The sequence below is a fragment of the Chrysoperla carnea genome, chromosome 5, assembly GCF_905475395.1.
Source record: "Chrysoperla carnea chromosome 5, inChrCarn1.1, whole genome shotgun sequence".
In the NCBI taxonomy this organism is placed as follows: domain Eukaryota; kingdom Metazoa; phylum Arthropoda; class Insecta; order Neuroptera; family Chrysopidae; genus Chrysoperla; species Chrysoperla carnea.
The window spans coordinates 64,606,031-64,622,890 of NC_058341.1; the positions used below are offsets into that span (position 1 = coordinate 64,606,031).

General features: G+C 30.8%; 1 protein-coding gene across 1 annotated transcript in view; it reads left to right on the forward strand.

The window, feature by feature from the left end:
- LOC123301299 overlaps positions 1-16,526 on the forward strand; it is a 37,538-nt gene extending 21,012 nt beyond the window's left edge. Inside the window, exon 5 of the mRNA XM_044884035.1 lies at positions 16,081-16,526. Coding sequence (XP_044739970.1) covers positions 16,081-16,484 — 404 coding nt within the window. The 3' untranslated portion in view covers positions 16,485-16,526. The remainder of the gene's footprint in view (positions 1-16,080) is intronic.
- Positions 16,527-16,860: the final 334 nt, after the last annotated feature.

A 16,860-nucleotide genomic window follows, 5' to 3' on the forward strand; every position in this document is an offset into this window, starting at 1 on the left:
AGCTTCAGACATTGCCGGACTAAGTTATGTTTTAAGACGACGCAAAGTTGAAAAGGACCGTTCATTCGTTGCTGTTGTGACAGGCAAAACTACTAGAACTCGAAGCATTTAGTAGACATTCGGAAACGCATCTTTATGACAAAAATCGAGTGCTTCAAGTGATGTTTTGGCACCTCGCCTAACAATGCGTTTTCGCCAAAGTTGAACTTTGTCGACCCAGGTGTTACGGGAATCATCGTGTAAAATTGAATATTCTAGTTTAAAAAGTCGAGCAAGTGTTCTCATCAAAATTTTTAAAAGACAAGCTAAATTTGATAAAATATTGCGATGGTTCAAAATTCGATCTTTAATCTTCAACTAAATCAGTCTGTATATTCGATAGTTGAATCTGTTACGACGCGAAACTTAGCTTCCGTACTTCTATGTCGTATTCATCGCAGATATCGCTCATGGTTTTCTGATTTTCCTGAACTCTTTTACAGTGTTTCCTCTTCTTTCAATCAAAATATGTTTTGCAGCATCAGCTAGTGCGATAGCCTCGTCAAGGGCAATGCTTTCTATTTGAAGTAATCGATTCAAGCACAAAATCAAAGAATGTATTTCGAGCACAAAATATGCATGGATATCTGATTCGTCAGTGAAAATGTACCTCATAAATGGTGCATTTACAGGACTTTTATGTTAGTTCAAAATTGATGTGGACAGATTCTCAATGCCTTGCGCAACGGTCCTGCAATATCATAAACTATAAAGGCAATTATTTAATCAGCAAGTTATTTGTTTTTATAATTTACGATATTGTATTATATATGAAGAATATTGTAATACCTTCTTCTTAACTCTTCTAATTTATAAAAAATAATGCAAGCATAGATACTCCACACTTTCTATAGAGGGTATTTATCAAATAACTCAGTCAGTTGTTAGATTTCACTTGTTTATCACCATATTATCTTAATACATCATCCACTGCTTTTGCCTTCTTTGTTATATTGCATGTATGTCATTAGTATCTCACAAAACTTACAAATACTCACGAAAAATAATAACAAATATCTACTGCCAAATATTTGGTGGTATTTTCATCTTAAATGCGACAGACTGTATAAAAAATGTTATGTATTAAAAATAATTATTAAAAAACAATAATTTATTACGGAAAATTACAGTTAAAATTTAGGAAAAACTGCAAGAAAAAATCATTTTTTATTAATTCCCATAAGAACTAATGGTAATTTGCGATTACTCATCTTCTTTCTGAAAACTTGCATAATTATCAGGCAATCTTAAAAAAATTTAATTGTGGCTTCTTCACATGTTTAAGAACTATTTCTCAAAATTGTAGATAAATGGTATTTTTCTTTAGTGTTAAATAATTATTAATAAAGCACCTTTCAGACAGCATTCTGGACTTACTCAAAGAAACGTTGTCTGTATGTGAAATTTTTGCGTCACCAAAAGACTCGCTAATAATTTCTGGTGCCATCTATAGTAAACATATTGAACTAATATTTATTTCGATGGTGGCGCGATCTATGGTGAACTTGTTGAACTAACATTAATTTCGATGGTGATGCCATCTATGGTAAACATATTGAACTAACATTTATTTCGATGGTGGCGCAATCTATGGTAAACTTATCGAACTAACATTTATTTCGGCGGTGGTGCCATATATGATGAACTTATTGGCCAATCCTTATCCTTAACCAATGGCCAATCCTTAAAAGTTTGTGGTTTAAATCTAGAACATTCATGTTTTTCCCATGGTCAATTATACGTGGCATGTTCACGGGTCGGAAGACCATCTGCGTTGTTTGTTTTTTTGTATTTTTTTCAATTAAAAAAAAAAAAAAAATTGCTTATTTATTGCCATTAAGGCGGAACAAAGTTCGCCGGGTCAGCTAGTTCTATATATAATAGAATAAAGAAATTATTCTAAAAAGCGCTAATTAACATTTTGCGAGTTCTTACAACAAATTCGAAATGAATAAATAATTAACCGTATATAATTATAGTGTAAGCTTATTAACCGTATATAATTAAAGTGTAGCGTTATAATTAAATTTTCTAAATATAATGAAAAAAAACATACTTTTGCATTCAATTTGCCCGTTTGTTACTTTTGAAAGCGGTGTTTTATTTTCAAATTGACAAACCTAGCGTATGGAGTACCTATCGTGGATGGATGTACATTACGTTACCTGCAGTCTAATAAAGTGTACCGTTTTTAAATTATAATATAACAACGATGGGCAATATTGAAAACATATTAGCATACATATTAGCATTTTTACTCCTGCGATTTTCCAAATCGTTCTACGCACTCGTTGGTGCTACGCATAGGCTACGCCTCGGTACGTTAATAATGCTGTTATCTCACTAGTATCGTAAGTAGCTATTGCACGAAAAATCCCAAATATGTAGTTTTCAACGATATAAAGCTGCTGTTATTAAGAACATTGAATGTCTCTGTTAACTGCTATAAATTTTCAAAGTTATGTATATTTAACATGTAAAGAATAGGAATTTATACTATTTTGAGCATTTTTATTTCGCGTTTTTTGTGTTTTATTCTGTGCGGTTTGCGGAATAATGTTTCGAACAAAAAATGTAAACCTTTTAATAAATAACAACTTTATTGAGCTGTTCATTGAGCTTGAAAACCTGGGTTTTCTTTATATAGATTAGAATTATATATATTTTTGTGTATAGAATTTTAATATCTACGTAAAATGGCCCTGAACATAGACAATCACATGAGAGTTTCAACAACATGAGTACCAAATTTTGTCGCTGAAACCCAAAACGTATGCTTCGATTGAATACATTTTCACAGCTAATTTCTATGTTGTACAGTAAATAGAAAAGAAACTCCCACATTTTTAAGTCCCACTTTAATTTCCTTAAAGTATACAGAAAATTATTACTATCGAAACAACTGAGTAATAAATATCCATGTAATAAATAAGTGTTCTTTAGTTTCTTATTTAATAAAAAAAATGAATAATAAGGTAAACGTACCATATTACGGAATGTTTAGACATAATGCACTTTGAAGTTGATTATAGAAATACATATAAATATTTCCACTATAAAAATTTGTTTGCCGAACAAAATGGTTGTTTATTAAGAATTACTTGTGATCATTTTTTCACGCCTTATCTTTAATGTATACTATTAAACGTTATTATTCTGGACTTCGAGTTTGTTTCTAATTCCGTGAAAAAATTTAAATTTGGTAAAAGTTCAGTTTAAGCACTTTTTCTTAAAAATCATCCTGGAACATCAGGAAAAAAACATTTTCAAGCATTTTTTACGTAGATTACGAGTCCGTATGCGGAGATACCAAAAAACTTACAGTTGTTCTTTAATTCAGGAAAATATGCTTTTTGAAAATATGAATTTTCTTGGTTAATACAAGTTATATTTCAAGCCTAAAATGGAATATATGGGTTAAGTTAATTAAACATATGTTTTAATTTACCTTATTTATTATTAAATATGTTAAAATTATACAAAATATTTAAGTATTAAGTAGGTATCAAAACAAATATGGCGTCAACAAGTGACATCTGCCTTATTTGTGTATAGATGTATAGAATAGGGTTGACGACACATAAAATGGATAGTATGAAACGCTAAAAAAATAATAATCCACAATACTCATGCTAACTCGATCCCATTCTAAACATAATTAAAGTAAAATCATAGAGTGAACGCAAGGATAAAAAAAACCCGCAGACCCGTACTAACTCGACCCCATTAAAGGCATGGCCAACCCGTAGATCACGGGGTGAATTCAATCACAGAATGAACGCAAGGGCCAAAAAACCTGCAAACCCGTCCTAACTCGAACCCGTTAAAGGCATGGCCAACCTGTAGATCGCAGGGTGAATTCAACCACAAAGTGAACGCAAGGGCCAAAAATCCGCAGACCTGGACTAACTCGACTCGCAAATGGCTGCGTTCATCTTGTGTACCACAGGCCACCGTCATGCCTTAAGGAGGTCTAGTTAGCACGAGCCCGCAAGATTTTTGGTCTTTGCGTTCACCATATAATTGAATTCACCCTGCGATCTACAGATTGGCCATGTCTTTAATGGGGTCGAGCTAGGACGGGTTTGCGGTTTTTTGGCCCTTGCGTTCATTCTGTGATTGAATTCACCCTGTGATCTACGAGTTGGCCAGGCCAATGGGGTCGAGTTAATACAGATTTGCGGCTGTTTTGGCCCTTGCGTTCACTCTGTGATTGAATTAACCCAGTGAACAACAGGTTGTGCATGTCTTTAATGGGGTCGAGTCAGGACGGGTCTGCATGTTTTTTGATCTTGGGTTCACTCTATGATTTAATGTTAATCATACTTTTAACGAGCATGAGTATCGTAGATTAATAGTTTTTTTTAGGGTTTCGTACTGTCCATAATTGTATCGTCAACCCTATTCTATACATGTATACACAAACAAGGTAGATGTCACTGTTGACGCTACATTTATTTTGATACTTACTTAATATTTAATACTTAAATATTTAAAATATTATTTTATTGAATATATTTTTATAATTTTTAAAACATATTTAATAATAAATAAGGTAAATAACGAAGCATTTTTAATTAATTTAAAACGTTTATTTATTTTTGGGCTTGAAAATATTAACCAAAAAAATTGAGCATATTTTCCTGAATTAAAGAAAAACTGTAAGTTTTTCTGTATCTCCGGATTCGTCCACGTAAATCTATGTAAAAAATGCTTGAAAATGATTTTTTTCCTGCTGTTCTAGGATGATTTTTAAGAAAAAATACTTAAACTGAACTTTTACCCAAAAATCTACGGTATCCACTGCTTTTATTCGTATAAAGTATTTTGTTAATAATAACACCAATTTAAAATGAAATAATTATTTCTTTTTTTTTCATTAATACGGTAGACTCCTGTAAAATGGTTCACTATCACTGATTTAAGAACATAATTCTGTAAATCATAATTTTAAGAAAACAATTAATTAAAATAATTTGAAAAAGCATTAAAACGATTTATTTAATCATTTCAATCAGTATTTTCACATATTTAAATATGATAAACTTCCCAGATAACTAAAAAACACTTAACAATGGAACACTATCACCTTACGAAAACAGGCAACATATTTGTAATAAAATCAGATTTTAACTGGTCGCTCACTTTTTTGGGATTAGTATGAGTATGTAATTGTCATAAGGTTTGTTCAAAAGTCGATTTTTTTAGTTAAAATTTTAGTTCTAGAGGCTCTGTTATTATTTTAAATTAAATATTTATTTAGTGTTTCTTATTTTTTGATTAAATTAAAAAAACTCCCGGAATAACGTATTACCCCGTAATAATGTACATTTACCTTATTTCAGTGAAAAAAAAATGTTGTTCTTCTTGAAAAACTTATTCTTAAAAAGTTTTTTCATATATTAATTACATCTTTAAGTATATAAAGTTCTATATAAAGCAAAAGTTCATTGAGTATTTGATAGATATATAAAAATATAATTATAGAACTTCAATTAAGTTTAAAATAAATAAAAAAAATAAAATCATAATACCATCATATACGTACGCGTTTCAATATGAACAGTAGCACACTGAATATAGTTTAATATTGTTAGCAAACAAGGAGTACCAACATACCGACCATGCAACGCAGATAATTAATTTTTCAAGTTAGTATAAATTGTAAAAGTTTGACATTTCAACAACATATAAAAATTATATCAATTATTTTTGCAACAAAAATCTTAATTTATTATTTTTAGACAGAAGAGTTCTTCACTTTATAAAATTACAGTATACAAGTGTATAATAATAATGTGAAAAGTGTGTTTTTAAGATAACTTGTATGAAAATTCTATATAAAAAAAAATGAAACAAACAAATTAACTTTCTTTGTTCTTTAAATAGATTAATGATTGTTCTTTATAAAACTGTATTTATTCTACTAGCTATATGTTTTTTACTAATATTTATTAGGGTTTTGTAACGTAGTATGTTTTGTCTCACAGAGTTAATTCTATTACACATAAATACCTACTGTTGATAGAAAAATTTAAGTTCCATTTATACACTGAAAATATCTCAACCTCATAGCGAGATCAAATATGGCGAATAGAGCCACGAATGTGATACAACTACCGTACGGGATTGATTGGTGAAGTTGACACAAACGCATGAGTTGTTTGTGTGAAATTAATAAACTGTCTAAAAAAGTTCAAATATTGTTGTTATGAAATGCAACACCGTTTTAAATATCTTTTTTTGATTGGTTCTACCACTTATAAATATTATAACAAAATACTGATGTGATTGTCACAATTACATGAGCAGGTAAAAAAAAAGATTTATATCTGCAAATAGGTTTATTTAAAAAAAAAAAAGATTTCTTCGAGTCTGATTTGAACCAGCAACATATCAAATACTCTATTTAAAGCAAACGCAAAGAAATTTTCTTTTGATTCATCGATTCGCTTTATTTACACAATTATATATTCCAACTAAGTACAATTTCATTTTTTATGAATAGAATGCATTACTTTAAAGTTTAAACTAAAATCAATCTCTTTCATAGAATTAATGATTTTGTTTATTTAACTTCAGTGATTTTGTATCAATGAATTCATATTTTAAATTCAACTCCATATTGTTTGAAAGTATTTTTACTTTTTTTCAATATGAAACGGCCAACTTCAGGATGAAGTTCTCATTTTTTTGTGTGTACATTTCAGTGCATGCACCATTGCTCTGTTCAGTGCCCTAAAAAATAATTGGATCTAATGTTTAGAGAGCACAATTATCGGTTTATTTACCGGTAAGTTACTTGGTTAATTAAACGGTAAAAGAAATTTCTGAATGATAACTAACCAAACACTTTTTTACAGACGATAATGCAGGCTGTTTTTTTTTTCATTAAAATGCAAATTTATTCCATTTATTTCATAAAGTTAATTGATGTTAATTGTTTACTGAGAGTATTTTTTTTAAAGGGAACTTACAAGTGATTTTCGAAATTATTTATTGAATTCACTTTTGAATAATAAAACTCGAGTAAGGAATACAAAATTTCATTTTATATTTATATATCCTGCGTTATGCTTAGTATCCTCCGGTAATACGTTGTACATATGCTAAATGGCATTAAAAATTGATTTGGTTAATTGTACGGCAATTTACCAGCAGTTTATTGCTAAACTAAGTAAAATATACATTTGACTGGCCAAATCGTATCCCTGGTTCACACACATGACACAAAGTGATGACACAAGCATTTGTATACAAAATAGATAGCTCCAGCTTTACTTCTAGCCCGTTTTGTTTTTAGACCAAGGATAAGGATCTAAAGATTAAACCTGTCTGAACTTTAAATCTCCGAGCGAGTAATTTGGTCATTTATAAATATAATTTTCATAACATAAACTGGGGATCGAAACCTATACTAGTCTTGAACGATTGAATCATTGAACGATTTAATTGAAAGATGTCACTACTGTATTGACCCTTGAGATGAATCTCAGAACGAGTAGGCACTCGGGGGTTAACTCAGAAAAAGTGAAATAAAGAAAATATTCTAATTGTTTAGCTCGTTTTGGGTTAGGTAAGGTTAGGTTATATTGGCTGTCCACGAAGGACTCACTTAGGCTATAGAGCCCATTGTGATACCATTATGTGTTTTACCACCTTTTTCGCTGATAATTTCATTTATCAGCTCCTCAATTATTTTGAGACGCTGTGTGCACCTTCTTCCATGCACTACACCAGCCCATCACAACTAATAATTTAATTAGTTTTTGTTATGATGGCGGGGATCGAACCCGCTATCCTAGGCATACCACGAACGCTGTGCCTTTTAAATTTTACCATAACGACATAATTGTACAAACTACCGTTTCGATTAATAAATTCATACTTTGAAGCCATTCTTATTATTTCGGGGCTTAAGAATTTATTTTCAGGAGAAGATTTATCTATCAAATACCCAAAAATCACATTTGATTCCTGTACTAGGAATGGAATTCAAGCAGATTTTTGTGTGATAATTATTCCAAGATATACAGCAGATTAATGTTAAAAGTTTTAATTTTGCTTTGGCAATGTTCCAATAATTTTAAAAACTTTTGCACGCTTCCAAACTTCATAACTAGTTAAGCCATAACATTTCTCATCCATTCATTCCTTGGTATAAAGCAATGGAGGTAATAATTTTTTTTTTGAGCTTTCTTTGGCCATAGCAAAATTTTCCGTGCATAGGAATCTGTCAGTATCTTTAACGTATAAATAAATTCACACTTGACTTAAATGTTTTTACTGCCATCTTTTTTTCGCTGTTTATATGCAGCTCGTACTCATACTCGTCCTTGTATATACGCTTTTACTAAAAATATCTGTTGAAAAGTGTTTTTACTAAAAATATCTGTTGAGATGTGCTCTTAGTTAGATACAAGTTCGTATAAAATCTAACGAAAAGAAGTAATCGATAAAAGTAGACGGATAACAAAACGAATCATGTACTTATTTATTTATCGAAGTAAACAAAATAAATAATATCAAAACCATTCATACAGTGTTGCCAATCAATTTAATTGAAGCACTCAGTATAAAAACATGCAAATACTTTTAAAGTTTGCACTGCTAAATATTTATATACTCCATTAACCCTTGCTGCTTTCTAATAATGCAAGAACATACGAATAAATTTATACCATGTATATGATATATGCAAGGTATACTAAGTTTAGTCCCAAGTTTGTAACGCTTAAAAATATTCATGCTACAAACAAAATTTGGATATAGGTATAGTTCATAAAATCACCTTATTAGTCTATTTCCGGTTGTCTGTCTGTCTATCTGTCGTCTGTCTACCCGTCTGTCAATCGCGATTACTCAAAAACGAAAAGAGATATCAAGCTGAAATTTTTATAGCGTGCTTAGGACGTAAAAAGTGAGGTCAAGTTCGTAAATGAGCAACATAGGTCAATTGGGTCTTGGGTCTGTAGGACCCATCTCTTGAACAGTAAGAGATGGGACAAATGTTTAAATGTAAAAAATGTTCCTTATAAAAAAATAAACAACTTTTTTTCGTGAACATCACTGTTACCCGTGAGAGCGCAAATTATGCGCAAATTGTATGGTATGTATTATATGGGAATATCAGTTATATATGTGTGACATGTATGTATGTGTAATGTGACACAGTAATCAACACTGTCTATGTATGGTATTTCAACAATTAACTCAGTAAATTGTTTTTCACTTGTTTAATGACTATTTGGTCGTGCAGTAGTGATGGCTAGTTATGTGCTGGATTAGGAAAAAAGAAAATCCGTGGATACGGATACGAATCCTCGAAGTCAGGATCTGCGAAAATTGATCTTTGATTTATAGCGACGTTCGTTTAATGCGTGGCGAAACTAGATCAGAAAGAAAGTAAACAATTAAATTTTCTTCGTTATTAGAAAACTAAAATAATGGGCTCGCAAAATAATTGTAAATCGTTTGTGTATTTAGTTTTGAACTTCTATTTGCTATAACATCCAAAAAAAAACCTACAAAAGATCCCCGTAATATCCGCTAAGAAATGGGCACCGATCTTTTTTTGGATGTTATAGCAAATAGAAAGAATATCCGAATATCCGTGGATACGGATACAGATATCTGGCACAACACACAGTGGTGTTTTCCTTCACGACCTGTCAACTGGAGTGAAGTTTGATATGCCCATATTTTTCCTTTTCTTTTTACGGCTTCTTTCTTCTATTATCTAGTATTTAGTAATTTCATAGTATTCGATGGTATATTTTTCAATTGACATATTCTAAACGATATTTTTCACATCTTTTGTAAAATTAATTGTAAAAATCTGGCCTTCACATTAGGATAGGTTATATTGTCTGTCCGCGAAGGGCACACTCAGACCATAGAGATCTTTGTGATACCATAATTAACTCCTAATTTATTATTAATTAATAATTTATTATTATTATTAATTATAAATTATTAATAATTTATCAACTCCTCAATTATTTTAAGAGGCTCAGTGCACCTCCTTCTTGCATATACCACGATAACTCAAAACCGAAAAGAGATATCAAGCTGAAATAGCGTGCTGAGGACGTAAAAAGTGAGGTAAACCATTTTGTAAACTGTTAAAGAAAAAACAAAAGTATAAATATAAAAATTTTTCCTTATAAAAAAATAAACAACTTTTGTTTGAAATATTTTTTCGTAAATGTCTGTTGATCCGTGAGGGCGCAAATTAGGACAAAACTTTAAAAATAATGCAAACGTGTATATTAACTTTCTAGTCAGGGTATTTCAATAACTTACTCGGTCAATTGTTTGTTTTCACTTGTACGTCAATTTTTCAATTGGCTGAAGCTCCTCATTCGTTAATCCTACAAACAAACACAATGCATACAGTTTATTGTTAATTTTGTTCATTATAACTTTGTATTGAAAAGTCATTTGAATAAAATGCCTTGTTTCAAAGTTTTAGGCAAAAGTCTTTGAAAAAATGCAATTATTTTGTTGTTTTTGCGAATATCGCGTGCCGCTTCAAGAAATAGTGTTGACAAACTTTAAATTTAAATTCAGCATCCCAAAAAGCAATTAAAACACAGAGAATATAACTTTTTGCAAATGTGAGGCTTTTGTATTACGAATTTATTGAGTAATTTTATATTAAAACGTATCTACTGTTTGTCGAGATACTTTCAAATAATACGTTTGACAACACTGCACAAAATAAATGCGTAAACCGAATTGTCGATATGAAAAAAACTATTTAATCAATGGTTTATAAATAAAACAACAATGCTTCAAAAAAAAAAAGCGAAGAAAATGAGGAAAAGAGCAAATTGCGTGCTAAAATGAATAAATGAAAATTGTGTGTGAAGGTAGATATTTAAACAGATTGATTGATTAGGCCATAGGATTTACATGGACAGAGAACAGAGACATGTTGTTTATAAAAAGTAGTAATATTTTTTTTTTTTTTTAAATAACATAAAAATACAACTTTTTGTTCATATTACTTGTTTGCTTTCACACACAAAATATCTCTTGTAAGCCCTTGGTAGAAAGATATTATTTTCATCTAGAAAATAGAATCAAAACAATCCAATCCAACGAATCCAACAATGTATTTATTTTTTGAGGTGTTCATACAAAATCTTTATCGGTAGTACAATCATCCTGGATTTTTAAATCGCCTTGTTTGGAGAAAGCCCGATGTTTAGGCAACGTTTAGGGTAGTCAAAGATAAGTTTAAAGAGACGGGATGCAACCCCTTGGAGGAAGGCCGCCATCTTGGCTTACAGTTGTTTTTTTGCAAAAAATGCTACACTATTGATTTTAGCGAAAAAAGTGCTGAGCCAAGTTTTGTAGTGAATAAATTCTCTACAAAAAATGTCCTATTCATTTAAAAAAAAAATAGTACAAAATTGGAAACAAATAATTTTTAAATTTTACGATGCTCACACTGTAATAATTCCATAACAGCAACATAAATGGATATTTTACTCTCAAATACCGTTATTAATGTTTTAATCTCTCTGTAATGCTTTGTTCAGGAGTGCGCAGCTTCTGCAACCTTTGGCGCGAGAAAACCGATTTTTCAGTAGATTGTTCATGTGTGACTTACGCAAAAAACGCGTGAGACCTTTTTTGCAGAGAATCAAATTCTCTACAAAAAAAATGCCGCCATTTTTTCCGCTAAAATCAATAGTGTAGCAGCTACAGCAAAAAAAAAAAGACCACCCCTTCAAACCAAGATGATTGCCTTCACCCAAGGGGTAGCATCCCGCATTTCAAAATTAAACCTATGTTTGACCATCCTAATCATAAGCAAAAAGTTGAGCTTCCCCCCAAAAAGACGATTTATTATATAGAATTTTGGCTAGAGTTTCTGTAGCGCGCCTCATAACTTCCAAATACATCATCGTATCAATTTGAAAGTTTTATTTATATTGGCGTTCTAAGTGAAATCGAGCTTGTTATATTGATCATTAAATTGGAACGAAACAAAGTACAGTTTCGAGGGGGAAAAGTACACTTTGAAAATTTTCGATATATGTTATAATTCAAACTGCAGAGAGTTTTTTCTTCATTGAATTACAGGAGTTATTTTTTTAATAGGTTCAGTAACATGTACTGAATGTAAATGCTTTAAATTCTTACAAATCGCTTGAGCTCAAATTTTTAACGCCCAGGAGGTGGAAATCAGGATGCAATTTTATGTCGATGAAATGTCGTATATATTTGTCGTATTACTAGATTTTTTTTTTAATTTTATGTAATTTATAATATTTACAAAAGATACTTCTACTTTTTATTCTCACTAGCAGTATGTTCAGAATGCCTCTTTTTATTCTCACTAGCAGTATGTTAAGAATATTTGATATAGAGCTTCTAATAGATACGGCTCTATAAAATATCTACTAAAAGTATTCTTTCCTGTCTCACGCATGTGTTTTCTATTCATGAATGATCGAATATTTTCAAATATACCCTCGCCTGCAGGTACCAAATAAAAGGGCATGATGTGTAAATTAAAAAACTGTAAGTTACATGATAATCAGTCCAGCCGTTTAAAAGTTGAGAACTCTTTTATAAAGGGTTTTTCAAATTTCATAAAATTTACTAGGTACTTTATCTATTCCCATATAACCATAATGTCCCACAGCGAAGTGTGACGGGATACAGCTAGTCATTAATATGTTTTTAATATATTTATTGAATTATCACCATTGCACTTAATATAAATATTATCGAAGATAATAAATGAGAACTCTAGGATATGTCGAAATAAATTTCGATTTTTGCCCCAATTCCTAGATCAGTTTTTTGTATTTTTAAAATACGTATTTTCGACTACCAAGTAGTCATCATCAGTAAGAATTAGCTAGTGAATGTTACTCTTTGCTAATTTGGTGGCGGACTGCACACTGTTACTTTCGTGTTTTTACAATTTATACTGTTCACAGTATCTGTCAAATTGTAGTGTCAGTGGCGCTAGCCAATCAACTGCCATCAGTTGACTAGTCTGGCCAATGAGCATGATACTTGTGCGCCACCATTGCACTTGCCTATTTTTTGTCAACCATGCACCCGGTAGGGCAACATTGAACGCATTATTTCTTCAAGAGTATCAATTTTGAAGAAAAGTTGTAAATGTATTAATTAGATGATTTTATGAACAACAATACCAAATTTTTTTTCTAACATCAATATTTCTAAGCGTTACAAACGTTACATACTAAATTGGAATGTAGATACTGATAATACATATAATGTGTTTTATAACACACATTCAGGATATTAAAAATTGTTGGTCTGAGCTCCAAAGTGCCTTATCCGGAACAGGTTGTTGCCTACTGTGGTGCACCCATCACATTCATAAACAACCCATGGCATAGAAATGGGTAACATTAATATTTTGTCAACAAATTTATTGACATTTTATTATTTTTTATAAACAAAACATAACAACAAAACATGTCATGTTATTTCAATGTACACACCAAGTGAGAAAACATTGAAACGACTAGGTCTGTAATATTCGGTTGAAACTTGGATGACATTTAAAACATTCAATTTTAAACTGTTATTAAATTTTATTAATTATTAAATTAACATATTATAATTAGCATATGAAGTTTATTCCCAAGTTTATAACGCTTAGAAATATTGATCCTACAAACAATATTTTGGTATAGGTGCTCATAAAATCACTGAATTCGCGTTTGTTCGGCTGCACGTTAGCTTACTCAGTACGGGTAGAGATTCGTGAGACCTATCTTGTAAACCGAAAGAAACAGAACACGTGGTGTTCTTAGACTTAAAATTTTCCTGGTTGTTTTATCTTTCATTGAAAATTTAAACAATTTGATCATAAATTCAAAATCAACAACGTTAAAAACCCCCTTAGATGCCTCAAAAAGGCTGAAATTTTCAAAAAAAATAGTATTATTTATGTAGGGGATCAAATTATGTAAGCTAAAAGAGGGAGAGGGTTAACTAATTAAACAATTTGACAAAAAATTCTAGATCCCAAAAATCCCCTTATGCGTCATGAAAAGTTTTAACTTCCTTTCGCACCTCGGAAGGTAAGAGAGAGGTGCATAAAGAAGTTTATAATTAAAAGTATCTTAAATTTCGTATTACTTTAGCATTGTGACCTTTATAAAATATTTTAAAAAGTTATCTGATTTACTTTACGGTATAAACCTCCTTCACCCCAATAGCGCGGTGGTTAAAAGTAAAAACTTCCGCTTTAAACCATATAGACTTTCTTTAGGATTATTTTCTGAAGCTAACGCAAAAAACTGCAAATCAATACACCCAGCAAACAATTTTTTCAAGGGAATCAAAAATTCTAGGTTTGTTTATCGTACTATCTTTGTTAGTTCAGTTTTTTTTATTAAACCTGTAGCAACCATAACAAAAAATCGAATGGCCTATATTAAAGCAAAGAAAAAACAAATGATTTTGCATATAATAGCAAACAAACAAACAAACAAACAAACAGAGAGCTTGTAGCTGGTAGCTGGTAGCTAAAGCTAGCTGTGTGTCCACGCATATCATGATTAATTAAAAAAAAGAACATAATTACAACAATAACTTTAAAACAAACATTCAAAAAAGCATCTGTAACCAAACTCATATGGCTGTGAGGTTAATTATATGAAAGGGCAAACAACATTTACTATATGAATACACCATAGACATTTTTATAGTTACTATCTACTGTGTACGTAGCATCACCGATGATAATAACTGACACTAACGATTGTCGCATAATTAATAGCTATTGTCTATTTTTATTATGCTATAATTTTTACCATAATATTATTCTGAAAAGCCACAAAATTTACTATTCCACGAACTTTACGATAATGCAGGTTGATCTGTAAATTGATACGAAATCTTTCAGATTATAAATCTTTGATAATTTTTAGGGGACGTTTTACCAGGGTGAGTAGAAAAAAATGAAAACTTTGAGTTTAAATTTAAAGAAATATATATCTAATAGTTATAAATATACAGGGAGGATGTTTCTGGCGACATCCAAAGGGGAAATGTGACATATGGATGTAGCGTTCAGATCAGAGTCTTGATTCACATTTTGGGCAAAACACTACTCTAAGTGGATGGAAATATTATATAGTAAATCGAATTTTTGGAGGGAAAACTTTTTGGTTACGATTAGAATGGTAAACCCCCTTGAGGAAAGTCCGCCATCTTGATTTGAACGGGTTAATTTGTTTTTTTGCAATAACTGCTACAGTATTGATTTTAGCGAAAAAAAATTCCGGAAGCATTTTTGTAGAGAATAACATTTTCTTGTGTAAGTCAGATAATGAACAATCTACTGAAAAGTGGGTGCAAAATTTGAGACAAATAAAATTCCTTTTTGCGACTTAAGCATTTCAGGTGAAAAGAATGGAAAAAAGTCTCAATGAAAGTTATAGATAATTGGAAATAACATTTTTCTAAGCAATTATTTACTATGACGCGTTGTTCTCGCGCCAGAGGTCGCCAAAATTCGCACTTCCGAAGAAAGCGCATACAGAGTTATTTAAAGCAGAAATTACGCGCTTCTAAAACATTAATAACGCTATTTGAGAGTAAAAATGCTCATATACATATATATGTTAAGGCAAAGATTGCTGTTATGGAATTTTTGCAATGTTAGCATCGTAAAATTTCAAAATTATTTTTTTCAAATTTTGTACTAATTTTTTAGTAGATTGTTTAATATGTGACTTACGCATAAAATGCATAGGACCTTTTCTAATGAGAATTTCTCTACAAAAATTCTCTCGAAACTTTTTTCGCTAAAATCAATATTTATTACAATAAAAACAAACTCACCCCTTTAACCCAAGATGACGGTCTTCTCCTAAGGGGTAGCATCATGTCTTTTCAAATTTTAACTTATCTTTAATCACCCTAACCGTAATCAAAAAGTGGGGCTTACACCGAAAAATGCAATTTAAAAATCTAAGATGATTGTAATATAATTAATCTTTGATTATTACATGTGAAAATTTTGTTTTACAGCACTTCAACATAAAAACTATACAGAAAATGTCGCACGCTTAAAACAAATCATTTTAAATTTGACTGAAAAACTTGATAAAGTCCATGACGATCTGAAATCAAGGCACATTTCTAATTCTACATACATGCTAGATAATCCATCTACCGAATCAACCACACCGAACCAAAACGTACTACAATCAACTTCTAACGAAAACGCAAACTATCCAAATAAATTCAAATCAAGATGTGGTGCGTCACAAAATATTTTAAATCTAAATAGTGCACGAAAAAGGTATTTAATGACCAGAAGAATTTTGCATACTTATCGAAATGTTGGGAATAGAAAAATGGAAGATGCTGAACAAGAGATTTTAAATAATATGAAACATCAGAAATTTGTACGAAATACTGATGATTGTTAATAATTGTACATAAAACGCTCCATTACCAAATAAAATTTTACAGACCAGACGAATTATGAAAATGTATATACCATACCCAGGCCCCAATTCATAACTACAAACGGTTTGCAGATCCAACTTCAGCAGGTCGAAAGCATGCATTTCAGATTATCTTCATTTTTTTTTTATATTTATTGCGTTTTGTAAATTTAATTAGTGTGAACATACAGTTAGATGTGAAGGACAAAATGGCCAATATTTTAAAAATATAAATAAGTTAATATTTAATAGTAAGATATGTTCATTTGTAAAATTTGTAAAAAGTTATTCATAGTGCTTCAATCAAGTACGTCAGAGGGAAGAAGGGAGGAATATATCGGAATTCTAACAACAGAAT